Here is a 14,408-nt window from a genome sequence, read left to right as displayed (position 1 = left end):
TGGTAGTCCCTAAGGGAGTAGACCTTAGCCTCAGTCTTGAGCCGTTAACCTATTTCCTTACATTCCAACTCTTAGCCAATCATAAGAAGTTTTAGGGCATACTCCAAGTCCAAGCCCATAGATACTATAATCAATGTTATTATAATAAACTTTTAAATATTTGTTAAAATTGAAGTTTAAGATTTAAAAAAAAATGTTCATTTATTTTTAAAAGTAAATATATATTTTTTTGGTTTGTCAAATTGTCTGAGTTTTCGAAAGATTACATTAGGGTTGACCACTTAGGAGCATTTAAGCTATCAAAATCACTTCCTACCTAACGTGACCACACCAACACTTAACATGATTAGATTTTTACCTAAGTAACCTTCACATCATAAAATAACTTAATAATACACCCCATCACCATCTATTTTATTACCCATAAACAAAAATTATTATAACATAATTATTTAATTAATAACCAATATTGGTATTATTTATTATCACTTATTAGTACATATTAACTCATTATTATTATTATTTTTTTTTATCCCAAATAGTTTGTGATTTATAAAGGTGAGCATTTTCATTTTTATATAAGTCTTTAAACTTGTCCTGAGGATGAACCACACTGGTTGGTTCGAAACGCGTCGACAAATGATGTCTCATGTGATCTTCGCCAAAAAATATTTTGTAAAAGTCTTTAAACTTTTAAGTCATTACCATATTTCCTTGTCTCTAATAAAAATGAGTAATTATATAATTAAATATAGTATTAAGTTTTTATAAAATTTAAAAATATATTAATCTAGATAATATTTCATATAAAAAATAATTTTGTTGTTATTACAACTAAACTTATTTATATCCTAGAATATTTTAATAGTAATTAACTTTAATCTGGTATATATTTTAATAGTAATTAACTTTAATCTAGTATATATTTTAATAGTATTTAATTTTAATCTCGTATATATGATTAAATAATATTCTAGGTAGTTCTAAAAGCAGTTGTTTATAAAGCGACTTTTTTGAAGTTTTTCCGGTGGGTTTTTCTGGTCAAAATCCGGTAGCAATTTATTGGAATCACAAGTTTGATAGCTAGTTTCTGCACAATCAAAGCGTTCCAGGGATTTTTCAGGGTGCTGAATCCAAATATGCACTTAAAAAACCATTTTAACTGTAACAAATCAAGATTTAACCTCAATTTCTTCCACAGGATTCCGTCACCAGAATCTCAAAAAAATCACATTATAGACAACTCCGTTTTAAAATAAAATTTATCATAAATTAAATAGAAAAAGGCGGATTTTTTATTTTTATTTTTAAATATTAAATAATTAATAAAATCATATAAACGGTGTAATGAAATCAAATAAAATAATCTCATAAAATCTTTAATTGCGGTGAAAAGACAGAACCAGACAGCACGTTGATCTGGCGTTTAACTATTTGCCAGCGGTTCGTGGTAACAACGGACGGCGGTGCCTAAATCTCGGGCTATTCCTCGAAATCGGACGGTATAGGCACTTCACCGGCATATCCGGGGAGATTTGCAGGAACTCGACGCGTGCTGGCTGGCAAATGAAGAACTCTCCAGTTAACTGGCGAATAGTTACCTGCAGTTTGGCCGGACTGGGTTTCTACTGGTAGGCAGTGGTTAAACTGCAGTATTTCCGGCGATCCAACGGTTTTAAAGCTCCCCAAGGATTCCCCTGTCTCGTGGTTGACCGTACGAAGGCCGCGGAATTACGAGGAGGATAGGGAAGTGGCGGGGGACGGTTGTCGCGGGTTCAAAACGCGGGGCATGGGACACGGAAACGAGCGGGTTATTAAGAAGCTGTTTCAGCGGTGATGAATTGTGGAGGTTTCGAACTCGAGATCTGCATTCACAGGACTTGTGGGGGATGAGAGGAATAATAATTAATTGAAGGCAGGCAGGGGATGCAATAAATGCAGTGGAGTGAATATTGTCGTGCACAGCCCTCTCAGAGGGAATTAGATAAGCCATAAGATAAATCGCGCTACTGCTACTACATTAATGCTAGAAAAGTCTTCCATGATTTCCTCAGGGATTTTTGACCAACAGCGGCGCGAGTACGAATCCTTCTGCGAGCGAGCGATCGTTGATCATTGAACACGTACATCCTGGATGTGCAGTGAGATTTAAAGTGGGGATTTTCGAGATTAGCTTGCTCCAGCTGGTATATTTACTCAGTCTGATTCTATCCTGCGACACTGTATTGGACAGACGAACAAGATCAGATGGCACGGCCTCGCGGGCGATTATCAGAGAGCAGCAGTAGCAGCCGCAGCATCGGTAACGATGAAGAAGCCGCATCGTTTTTAGATTCTTCGATGAGGTCGCATGTTCGAAGTCATTCGAGATCCATTTCGTGGTCACATTCGCTCAAGCTGTGGCTGAAGCAAGTCAATTTGGTGGATGAGCTCAAACCAGTCCTCCAGTCCTCTGCTCTGCAAAAAGATCCCCAACAAGCCCTCTGAAAACGGTGGGGCAATGAAGGATCTAGTGGAGCAAATCAATATTGGACCAAGTTCTTCAAAATGTGGTCCTCTATCGATTCTCAAGTGGGTTTTTCTGTTCTTCATCAGTGTTCTCATGTTGATTGCTGCTCTGGGTTCCAGCTTCCAATCGTCAGCACCTTCGCCCAGTGTTTACAGAGGTTACAGGCGACTGAGAGAGCAAGTCATAGCGGAGTTCTCGGATATAGGGCTGTTTTCTCTCCGGGCCAAGGAGCAGTTGGGTCTCTGTGCCAAGGGCGTGGAGGACTTCATTCCCTGCTATAATGTGTCTCAGAATCGAATTCTTGGGTATGCGAATGGAGATGAATACGATCGGCATTGTGGGTTTTCGAGATCAATGCGGCGGCCTTGCTTGGTGCGCCCTCCCAAGGACTACAAGATTCCACTCAGGTGGCCTACTGGCAGGGATGTCATATGGAGCGGCAATGTGAAGATCACCAAAGAACAGCTGCTTTCCTCTGGAAGTCTTACAAAAAGGTATGTTATTATGTACCATAGTCTATACCCACTTCTTACCCTGCTTGGGTTCCGTTTTGTGCTCATTCTGTATGCTGTTGACGTAAAATTTAGATTGCATTGCATAAGTCATATCGAAATTCTGCATGTTTTCATTGCATCTCGGGTTTTGAGACTCTCTTAGCCTTAATCAATGGAGAAACAAGCATGTTTTAAGTTTCCCCACTTGAAAGGACTTTGTATAATTGTATGCTTAATTTTGATCTCGCAAAGTGTAGGGCTCCAACCCAAATCTGGGCTTATCAGGCGTCCATGTTAGCATCGGGGCGTGGGGGTTTGCGCCAGGCACTTCGGAATTTTCAATCATTATATACATCATAGCACTGACCAAATCACCATCCACTAGTTTGGGGTGAACTGAAAAAGCCCACTGGTTTACCTCTGTGTGCCCTGAAGAAAAGGCAGGCCTTATTGGAAGGGCATCAATTGATTTTTAATGAGCTCTGGAATCTAAATCTAAGAGTTGGTTGTGTGCTGATGTAGTTGCCCCTAATCAATTTTTAGCATTCTAGGCAAAACAAAGAATTGTGAGCTATGTTTAAATGCAAATTATTGATAGTACCGTGTTTCTGCATATGATGGGTCTCTATGGTTGGTAGGTGCTGGCTCCTGGGTGTTTTGTCTCCTATATTATATCTGTTGAGGTTCAGTTTACCATACAAGGATTGTTTTGCATCTGATCTACATTCTTTTGTCTGAATCTGGCACGCTTCAGGTTGATGTTGCTGGAGGACAATCAAATATCTTTTCGCTCTGAAGATGCACTCGTGGTTGATGGCGTCGAAGATTATTCACATCAAATTGCAGAGATGATTGGACTGCGCAATGAATCAGAATTCATTCAAGCTGGTGTAAGTGTTGATATCATCTGAATGCATGATATCTTTTAATACAAATATGATCTTGTTCTGTGGCTTCCGTTGTCATTTCAAATCCAAGGTGCAAGATGATCGTTTATGTATCATGGGCGTTGTTTGGCTTTTTAATAGTTAGCCTCATTGTCGATGTCCAGTGATATCTTTGTGGCCAGTATGGATGCTTTTCTTGAGTAGCATTTAGTTCTCTATAGTCTTCAACAACTTTATCCTTAATGTAGGTAGACATTGCATCATGAAAATACATTTTAACGTGAGTATTCATGGATTGGGATATAGCTTATTGACCACTAAAAAAGTTATTCTTTGAAAGCTATGGTTTGTGAACTATTTATATTCTACAATTATTTTTCTGATTCTTCCAGTTTGTTGCAGGTTCACACAGTATTGGATATTGGCTGCGGTTTTGGTAGTTTTGGGGCTCATCTCTTCTCCAAAAAGTTGTTAACCATGTGCATAGCTGGATATGAGTTATATGGAAGTCAAGTTCAATTAGCTCTTGAGAGGGGTCTTCCTGCAATGCTTGGATCTTTTATTTCTAGACAACTGCCCTATCCTCCACTGTCTTTTGATATGGTTCACTGTGCAAGGTGCGGCATTGATTGGGAGCAGAAAGGTAAATGATGTCTATCTACAGTTTGTTTTGATGTTTGTTTTCCTTTTCTTATTTAGTAACTCTTTGTTCATCATTCATTTCCTCTACCCATGATTGCCAAAGGCTCATATCATATGCCTCACGCTTGTCATTGCTTCCATTTGTTCTCTAATTTAATTGTAAAATACTTCATTACCAGCTTTAGGTCTTAGCCGATCCAATTATAGTATTGGGTCCAAACATTCAAAGATTATTTTGATTGTTTTTTTGAAATCTATCTTGGAGTTGTGTGATTATGCCCTACTTTCCTGCTGTCTAGTGTTTTAAAATGTTGCATATTATAATCATCCTTGATCACTTGATCCACATGTGAGTCTGTTTCTCAATTGATATCTATGCTGACAGTTTGTTTTTGTTTCCTCCTTTTCTGTGACAAAACGTTCTGACCTGTTGTTGGTGTCCCATGGCATTTTGTGCTCAAGCAGATGGTGCTTTCTTGATTGAAGTTGATCGGGTTCTTAAACCTGGTGGATACTTTGTTTGGACATCACCACTGACAAACTTACATGGAGCTACACTGAACAATGCAAACCGGAACAAGTGGAAATTTATTCAGGAGTTCACCCAGAAGCTCTGCTGGATTCTGTTGTCACAACAAGAAGAAACAGTTGTTTGGCAGAAGACGAGCAGTAAAGACTCTTACGCTTCTCGGTAAGGAAAACAGATCTATTGCAGTGAATATGCTATTGAGGATTAGTCTTTCACAATACATGACCTACATTTGCTCCCATCATGTTCTTAAATCACATACTAACAGGTCATCCAAATATCTGTCTTTTTCCATAACAGCAATCTTGGAGGACCACCCCCTGTTTGCAATAAAGGGCAAGATGTAGAGTCTCCTTATTATCAGCCACTTCTCTCATGCATTGGAGGAACTCATAGTCGCAGATGGATCCCCATTTTGAATCAAACAAGATGGCCTGCTCGTATGATGCCAAGATCAGATTTACTTTCAATCCATGGTAAGTACTCTTCTCAGCCCCCCTGGAAGGCTAGATATGAATTGAATTTCTTGTTCAACAGGATAATAAGAAGAAATTTTGAGTTCAAGTAAGAAATCCAGTTCTTTTGTATTGTTCTATAAAAGGGACATTTTTATACTGGTCTACTCGTCAGGTTTTCGTACTGAAGAATTCCTTGAAGATAACCAGGCGTGGAGATCAGCACTGAAAGATTATTGGTCCCTACTTACACCTTTGATCTTTTCTGACCATCCAAAGAGACCAGGCGAGGAAGATCCCTTACCCCCATTTAATATGGTGCGGAATGTGATGGACATGAATGCTCGGTATGGTGGTTTGAATGCCGCTTTGTTGGAGGCAGGAAAAACAGTTTGGGTGATGAATGTTATTCCAATGAGCAGTTTAAATACACTTCCTCTGATACTTGATCGAGGATTTTTGGGTGTCTTGCATGACTGGTATACAATCTTCTCTTTGCTCCATTGTCTTTCTCATCTCTTGCTTTTTTGTCATTAGCTTTAGCATTCTTTGAACCAGTACAACAAGGTGATGAATGTAACACTGTTTAGATTTTTAAGCATTGAATTGATCATCTAGGATCCAGATAATTTACAAATTACTAACATCTATGCAGACACTTGCTATATTTCCATGCTCATATATGAGAAATATATCAAATATGAAGGTGATGTTTGGTATTTAAGTTGTCCTGGAATCGATCTTTTGACTGAACCAACCGCCCCACTATCTGAGAAAAACATGGAACTCAATTGTTTACTGCATTGTTTGTCAAAGATTTCTTTACCAAGTAGAAATACTCGCAACACATATAGCTGTAATTTTTAAAAGGATGTTCCAGGTTACGGAAATGTTCTAGGATCATCCTAAAAGTTAAAACGTCCATGCTGTAGGCATAATTTACTAAAGGAAAACTTTTCTGAGAAAAGAGTTGGAAAGGCCTAAAGAGATTCAATAATTTTTTTTAGCAACAAAAGTAGGAGATGTTTAAAGAGACACTATAGAAAATCAAGTCAAAGGAAACCCATGATGTTCAGAACAAGTTTTAGGCCCAACCTTTGTTGTTTTAAGCATCATGTTCATACAATACGTGTTTGTTCCTTGGTAGCAAATATTTTAATCTCCCTGTCACGCCATTTTTCTCTTCTGGCTCAGTAAGAAAGGAGTTTTCACGAACAAGCTGTTTGTCTTCATCACCGGCAGAAGCCTGAAGGATGTCAACACGTGCTTGTTCCTAAATAGAATATGTTAATCACCATATCCTTGACATCCTTGCATAATGAGCAAGGAAGACATGTCAAGGTAATCTAAGGTTGCCGAACAACAACTTTCTCTCCTGTCTTGGTAAGAAAGGAGTCATCTGCAAAATTTTCAGTGAGAAGTTGCTTGCCATCTTCACTTGGCAGAAACCTGAAGGGATATCCCTTCAATTTTATTGCGGTCAACCCAGTATGTATTCTGGAATAAGGTATCCTAGGGTATTTGCTACAAGCAGTCAGCACATACAAAATCTGAATAATGTAGCCCATGTGTGGCACTGCCTTATGGATCTGCAAATCCCAAGTGCCTTTGTTGAAGAACTATTCAGAATAATGTAGCTTAAAGAATTTAAGTTTTTCATTTATATGATGTTGATGAAGTATTTATGAAACTCTGAACTTTGCAACAGAGCTTTCATGAATGTTCATTCAATCCTTGCATAAGAATCCACTTGCAAGTAGCTTGAATGTTTGGGAAGCTAGTAGCATAGAAATTTCCCAGTAGATTGCAAAGCAAGTCCATGCAAGCCGATTAGGATAATGGAGGCTAACAAATTTTGAGTCAAAAATTAAGGGCCCATTGCGTAGAAACAACCAAACTTCACCTATACATTGGTGGCCCCTGGCGGCCTTCGGGAATTGGGACATTGTCAAATTACCTCCATTTGCAGATCAAATTATTGATTATTCCTATTACCACTTGCCTATACTATTTTGGTATTCAACAAATAAGATTTTGTTTTTTCCTTTTTTGAAAGAAACAACTAAATTATGATATTATTTGCAGCTACTGTGATTTGAGATGTAGTAATTGAGTTAATTCGATACGAAATCTACATGCATGGATTTCAAAGTATTTCAATGCCAAACCCTAATATAAGCACTAGTCGTTTTGAAAATTGATTATAAAGCAATGGCATGATATATATGGTTAAAACACACTATATAAAATAACATGTAAGTTGGGGTTGCTCCTTGAAATTTCAAGATGATGGAGTTCTTTTTTCATGGCAAATAGTAGGCATTTTGGGGAGGTCCTTATTTGTGACCGAGAATGTTCCACATATCATACAAGTTCACAAGTGTGTATTGAAGTGTGGATTTGTTGAAATGACTTCCTCAATCTATTAAACCTGTGGGCAATGGTAGACTGATTTTTCATTCCCTAAGATATTTGCACTTTCCAAATGTCTACCTTGCATGTCAGGGATTGGATTGTCATGTAAAAGATTGCCCTTGCTGAGGGTACCCAAGTCGGGTCAACCTAGCTCTAATTATTTTCCAGTAGGAAGGCTGAAAAGTTAAACATGGTTTCTATGGAAACTCATAAAAAGTATTCCCTCTCGTCCCCACCACCCAAAATATGAAGCCATGAATGTGGATTCGTTCCAAGCAACAAGATTGTTAATGGTGCCTTTGGTCTTGGAGGGTGCAACAAAGTGAGAAGGAAAAAAAGGCTCTAGTAATGTGAGGAAGAGTATTAACTGTTCTCCTAAAGCATCCAAAGGAAAGGGGAAGAAAGATCTTGTCCTGTGAAGATGTGAAGTCCAACAATACACTAGATAGTAAAAGTGGCACTTAAGAGTTGCTAATCAAAATTCCTTTTAGGCATATTAGAGAGGGAAGGTAAATGAAGATGTGGAATCAAACAATACACCATACAGTCAAGGTGGCAGTAAAAAGTTGTTAACTAACAATGTCTTTCAGGCATTGCAGATGGAAGGTAATGTTTCTGGACGAAAACCATTGTTCTTGGGATGTGAAGGGCATGATTCTTACCTCCAAATGATTTAATAAGGGAGTTTTTCTTAGACCATAGACTAGATGTGTTGTGTTTAATCCTTTCTGGAACTCTTAACCATGAGCATGTTTCTAAGGGCATTTTGCTTGGGGTTGAATGTTGGTGGAGCTCAACAGTTGTCTCTTTTGATATGGACTTAGAGAATAGGCATTCGTGGATCACTTGTATGCTTGTTTGCAAAGTGATTTTGTCTATTGCAGTGGATTGCACACATTTGTGGGATTGGCTTTTAATTTACTTCTTGACTTCGAATGCATGCTTTTTGGAGATTTTAATATGTAGAATGAGAGGGAGATAGGGAAGGAGGTTTGATCTCCTTTCCTTTTGTCTGAGAAAAAGATGAATAGTCCAGAGGAAAAGCAAACTTCCAAATCTTTGATGTGAAATGGAGGAAAAACATCTAGATTTCAAGGGTTTGTTCACATGGTCCAATTGGAAAAGAACCTTGTAGTGATTCCAATCCAGATTAGATGAAATATATGTTCTGAAAGATGGGATTTATTTTTCTTTCTCTAATCATTCGAGTGTGGGCATAGTCTCATAGTGTAGAGGATCACGTCACTTCCCTGTTGCGTTAGCCATGTCACTTGGTGATTATGTTGATGCAGTCTCTTCTCTCCCCATAATGCTCAATGTATCCCATTTTGCTTCCAAAGATTGTTGCACTTTGAAAGCCAAGTATCGGAATTTAAAGTCTAGACTATAGGGTGAGAATTGTTGGATTTATGGATGGAGGCAACTGTTAGGAGCATCATTGATTTCCTTAAATAGTAGCGGAAAATGGTTGCTGGATTAAGGCAAATAAGGGAAAAGAAAGCACATTAGAGGTTGAAATTTGGTTGAGATACAAAGGTTTATCAAGAAGCACATCAAAGATTGGTTGAGATATAGAGGTTTCTTGAGGAGAACATTCGTAATGTTACCTTGTAGGAAGAAGCCGCCAAAGAGGAGTATTTATAAGTGGAAGAATGCAGAGCCAAGGGAGCTAAAATCAATTTCCATTCACAATTGGTGAAGGAAGGGGATGAACCTCTAAATATTACTTTGACTTTTTCAAGCTTAGTCTTGGTGATGCAGATCCAACAGGTTGCAGCTCGTATTGTTTGCTAGAAGCAAACAAGATTCATTCAGTGCCAATTATTTTGGACACAATGTTGACTACGTGGGAATATATTGAGTGGGCAAATGCGTCTCTAGACAATTGGTTCTCCTGTAGACAATTGATTTTAATAAAGCCTACCATAGAGTAGATTGGTTCTTCGTTATTATGCTTTCATAATTGGGCTTTGGTATAGCATTTGTATTGATGGTGATTCGTGAAGTACTTCAAGTTTGTCTTGAACAAGAGTGTGTTTTCAGAGAGTATTGTTCTTCATAAGTTAATTAGACAGGGCTTTTAGAATGAGACATTCAATGACACTCTGTCCAACATAAATGTGAATGAAGAACAAGCACTGAATATAGATCAAATGAGATAATAAGCCAGCAGAAAATATTGAATATAAATTAGAAGATAGAGAAAAAAAGCCTATAACAATTCAATATTTTGACACCCTCATTACCAAGATAGTCTTCAAGAAATACAAGGAGGAGCACATCGATACTTCCAAAGAAGAAGATGGCAAAATTAGTGACATTTATGGATGTGGCATCAAATACTTGTTATACTTGATAATATTATCAAAGACCAAAAATTAAGACATTGGTGAAGTTACAACAATGCATGGAATCAAAGGAAAGTAAACTATTTGTCATCAAGCTATCAAGGATTGATGCCAGCAAGAATCAAATATTGGCTGAGCATAATAAAAAATGTCAACATGAGAGCAAAATGTGAAGACAACCTATTACTTGGTTTCATCATATCTAAAATTCTTTACTACAAAGCTTTGAGGACAAAGTTTTTCAATGGGAGGTACTATGTTATGGTCCAATTGGGGCTTAATTGGTCAAATGTACATCTATTTATTAGGTTAACTTGGTAGTTGGCCTACATGGGTCATAAGTGAGAAGAGTGTATATGTGAGGTCAGTGACTCAGTAGTCATTTTTGTAAACAATGAATAGCTTATGATTATTGTACTTGGATGTATTTGGATTACTTGGAGTCGTTCTTCGTTCTCTTAATATACGAGGGGCTATGTTGTAACCCATCATAATAATACTTTGGCAGCTGGGTTCACATGAATGTTTGGTGTGCATTCTGTTTATGCAGATCTATCGCACTTTATTGTGTATTGGGTTCACATTTGACCATGTAAAGGTCATGACACTAGTTAGGAAGGGACTTTTCTGTTGGAAGACCTATAGGATGAGGAGACAAGGAAGTAGAAGACTTGTTCTTGCTTCTCGTGGGAGCACAAATTTCTGTACTCTGATCACTTGTCATTTAGGAAATCCAAAATTGTATCCTAACGGATGAAACGACTAAGTGTAATATGCACACCCCAATCTCCCCATGTGGGGTAATTGGATGTGGTGTTTTTATTAACCCAATTGGGTTTATAGCCCTCACAAATTATATTTAGTTCTTTGCATAAAACATACTTTCCAAAGAGTCTTAGCTGATATGGGGTCTTACAGATGATGAAGCTAAATGTTTGGAGTCTGGTCGCTTGCCATTCAGGAAATCCAAAACTGTATCCGAACAGATGAAAAACTAACAGTAATTGCACACCCTAATCCCCCCATCTGGGGTAATTGGATGTGGTGTTTTTATAAACCCAATCGGGTTTATAGCCCTCACAAGTTGTATTGAGTTCTTTACATAAAACATACGTTCCAGGAGAGTCTCAGCTGGATATGAGGTCTTACAGATTAGGAAGCTAAATGATTGGAGTCTGGACAGTTTGGTCTTGGAGTCTAGGAATGGGTTGACTGATGCTGCATGTCCTCATTATGAGAAAATGGAACCCAATTGGGTTTATAGCCCTCACAAACTGCATTGAGTTCTTTACATAAAACATACTTTCCAAGAGATTCTCAGCTGGATATGGGGTCTTACAGATGATGAAGCTTAATGTTTGGACAGTGTGGTGTTCAGACTCTCTTATAGACTGAGGATCTTCTAATGTCTAGGAATGGGTCGACTGATGCTTCATGCCTAGGTTATGAGAAATTGGAAACCATCTGTGACACCATTCGGAAGTGCAAGTGTTCTCAAGTACGTTTGGATCTTCTATGGGTTAAGTTGGAAATATATTAATAATTATGCGCAGGAAATGTTATTGGAAATCTGTTCTATTGGGTGATACTGACTCTGCTGCCCCGCTTCATTTCAGAGGAGTATGGCATGGCATCGGAGTCATTTCTTTTTTATGTACTTGAAGGTTAGATGTGAAGTTGTGTTTAGTGGGTCCCAGTTCTCCATCTCTGCATTTAGGGATGCCTTTTTGAGGAGTTGGCTGCACAGTTCAGAGATAAAGTCTTTGCTATTAGGAGAGAGGTGTATAGTTGTAATCCCAAGGTTCAATCTGATCCTAAAGGATTTCACACTTATCCTTTAGAAGAGGAGATTTAAGAATTGTAGAAACTATTCCAAGACACCAAATATGGGAGTATCGGACATATTGGGAGATGTGAATGTATCTGATCATAATCTGTACTAGGTTTCTCTTCTTACATTCATATAAGCAAGCATTTAAAAGAAGTGTAATGATACCTTTGTGGTAGATAATTTAGAAGGGTGATGGACAAGAAGCGCCATATAACCTATAGGCTATATGTGGGCCTCTATTTCTAGAAAAATTGAGGGAAAGCAAAGGGACAATATAAATTTAAATAAATTATAAAGTAGTGCTCAACTGCATTATCCATCAACTTGCATACAATAGTTTGCTTCTTTTAAGCGTTTTTTGGGTGGTCCGTTTTAACCAGACAGGATGTCAAGCACAGATTGCTTGACGAAGGCTCTTGTTTCAAAGAATGTTATTATTTTAGGATTTAATCAAGCAGGTTTATTAAGGGGAAATTAAGTTGGAGGCTGAAGTTAAATTGGACATGTAATTCAGAAATGTCATGCGCAAGGATTGAAATATAACTTTATGAAAATGAAGGTGCTTATAAAAATGCTGTGGCTTGCTGTATTTTCGAGTCTCTTTAACCTCTGAGCTGGTTTCTTTATTTGCAGGTGCGAGGCATTTCCAACATATCCCAGAACATATGATATGCTTCATGCAGCAGGTCTACTTTCACAAGAATTCAATCATCAATATAAATGTGGGATGCTCGATCTATTTTTAGAGATGGATCGCATACTTAGGCCAGAGGTACTTCCCCCCAGTTCTGTTTCTATTTCTGTAATTGGTGTGCTTAGTCATTTTTTCTTGGTTTTTAATTTTTATCACCTTAGTGGAAGGGTTTCTTTAAGCTGGTTAGCCGAGTTCATTGAGGTCGGTAGTTTTGTTCACAGAAAATCACGTCTAAATGTGATACGCTGGTGGACCACTGATTGCTCATAAACTAAAAGGTCTTCTGCCTAATTGCTGAAATAAACAGAATGATTTCGTCATCTTTGCAGGGTTGGGTTGTACTTCGTGATGAAGTTCAAAAAATAGAGGAAGCCAGAGCAATTACAGCCCAATTGCGGTGGGATGCTCGTATAGTCGAACTCGAACACGATAATGAGCAGAGGCTACTTGTCTGTCAGAAACCCTTTGTGAGGAAATAGTTGTGTCTTGCCAGATTGGTATACTGGTTAAACAACTATTCACACAGATATCTTCACACATCTGCTCTGTTCAATGACTTGTCTAACCTTTGTAGTAGATTCGTCCTGTATTATTGTTTGCAGCCAAATTGATTAGCTTTTTAGTTCAAATTCTTTCGGAAGATTATTGGAAGGCCATAAAATTGCCCTTCACGTGAGATATCTACCGCTCAAATCTGGACTATGGGAACTCTGTAGCTCCAGTGACAGTTATTCAGTGAAGGCTAGTGTTTGATATTCATTACATAGCGGCGTGCAAAGAACACCTTTGAAATCCAAAGGGTTCCAAAGCTATCATGTCTGTAAGATTAATTAGTACTGTACCTCACCTCTGGCTATGTAAAATCATATCCAGAGTAAGAAGCTTCTGGTATATTTCTACATCAATTACATTTTCTTATCCAGCAATTATCACGTTCAATGAAATAAGTCTTGTCATGTAAGTTGTTGCACATGTACCATCTGAAAGGGAATGTTATGGAACCTGTGCACTCATTTTGGAAGTTCATTCTTAACCACCTGGTTAAAATTTCAACTTCAACTGTTCAATTTCATGGCAAATTAAGAAAAGTTAAATATCTCCCTGAAGGCAAAATGAGTCGAGGGATCTGCTCTCTGGCCATTATTTTCCCTCAAGTTGAAACTGCATCGAGGTTGTGCCAGCAATCATTTCACGCCCAGTTTTTATTGATAGAAGAGATAAGTTTTACTTTGCTACTATGCAATGTCGGCGTTTAATTTTTACCTTGACACTTACCATGCATTAGCAATCATGTACTTTATCTCTAAATATCAAAGTATAGAAGGGGAAATTTCGATCATTCAAATATTGTACAGCCCAAACCTGTAGCAATTTTGTACTAATTGCTATATTTCTGTTTAAATTCATATTAATTTATCGTATTATTGATTTCTGATAGTATCCAATTATTTTTTAGAATCACTCTGTTGTTTCTTGGCGGCTGAATATGCAATTGCTTTGAAGATGTTTGTTATATATCCTAGAAAGACAGCTACCTTGAACCAATTCTGTCAGCAGTCTGTTTTATAATCCAGCCTTGGTGGATAACATCTTGTGTTCACCCC

At 37.9% G+C, this 14,408-nt stretch overlaps 1 protein-coding gene across 1 annotated transcript; it reads left to right on the top strand.

The window, feature by feature from the left end:
- Nucleotides 1-2,479: 2,479 nt before the first annotated feature.
- LOC149256813 (putative methyltransferase PMT5) lies at nucleotides 2,480-13,817 on the top strand. Its single transcript, XM_089460892.1, has 8 exons — nucleotides 2,480-3,003; nucleotides 3,758-3,893; nucleotides 4,293-4,533; nucleotides 4,998-5,223; nucleotides 5,362-5,537; nucleotides 5,692-5,995; nucleotides 12,744-12,882; nucleotides 13,134-13,817. Exons 1-8 carry the CDS (start codon nucleotides 2,501-2,503, stop codon nucleotides 13,281-13,283), a joined length of 1,875 nt encoding a protein of 624 aa, XP_089317018.1. The 5' UTR covers nucleotides 2,480-2,500; the 3' UTR covers nucleotides 13,284-13,817.
- The last annotated feature ends 591 nt before the right edge of the window (nucleotides 13,818-14,408 follow it).

Source organism: Pinus tabuliformis, chromosome 7 (genome assembly GCF_031772625.1).
Source record: "Pinus tabuliformis cultivar Carrire ecotype Pingquan chromosome 7, CPIR1, whole genome shotgun sequence".
NCBI lineage: Eukaryota > Viridiplantae > Streptophyta > Pinopsida > Pinales > Pinaceae > Pinus > Pinus tabuliformis.
The sequence above is the reverse complement of the archived record's forward strand: the minus strand, read 5'-3'. Positions and strand labels throughout refer to the sequence as shown.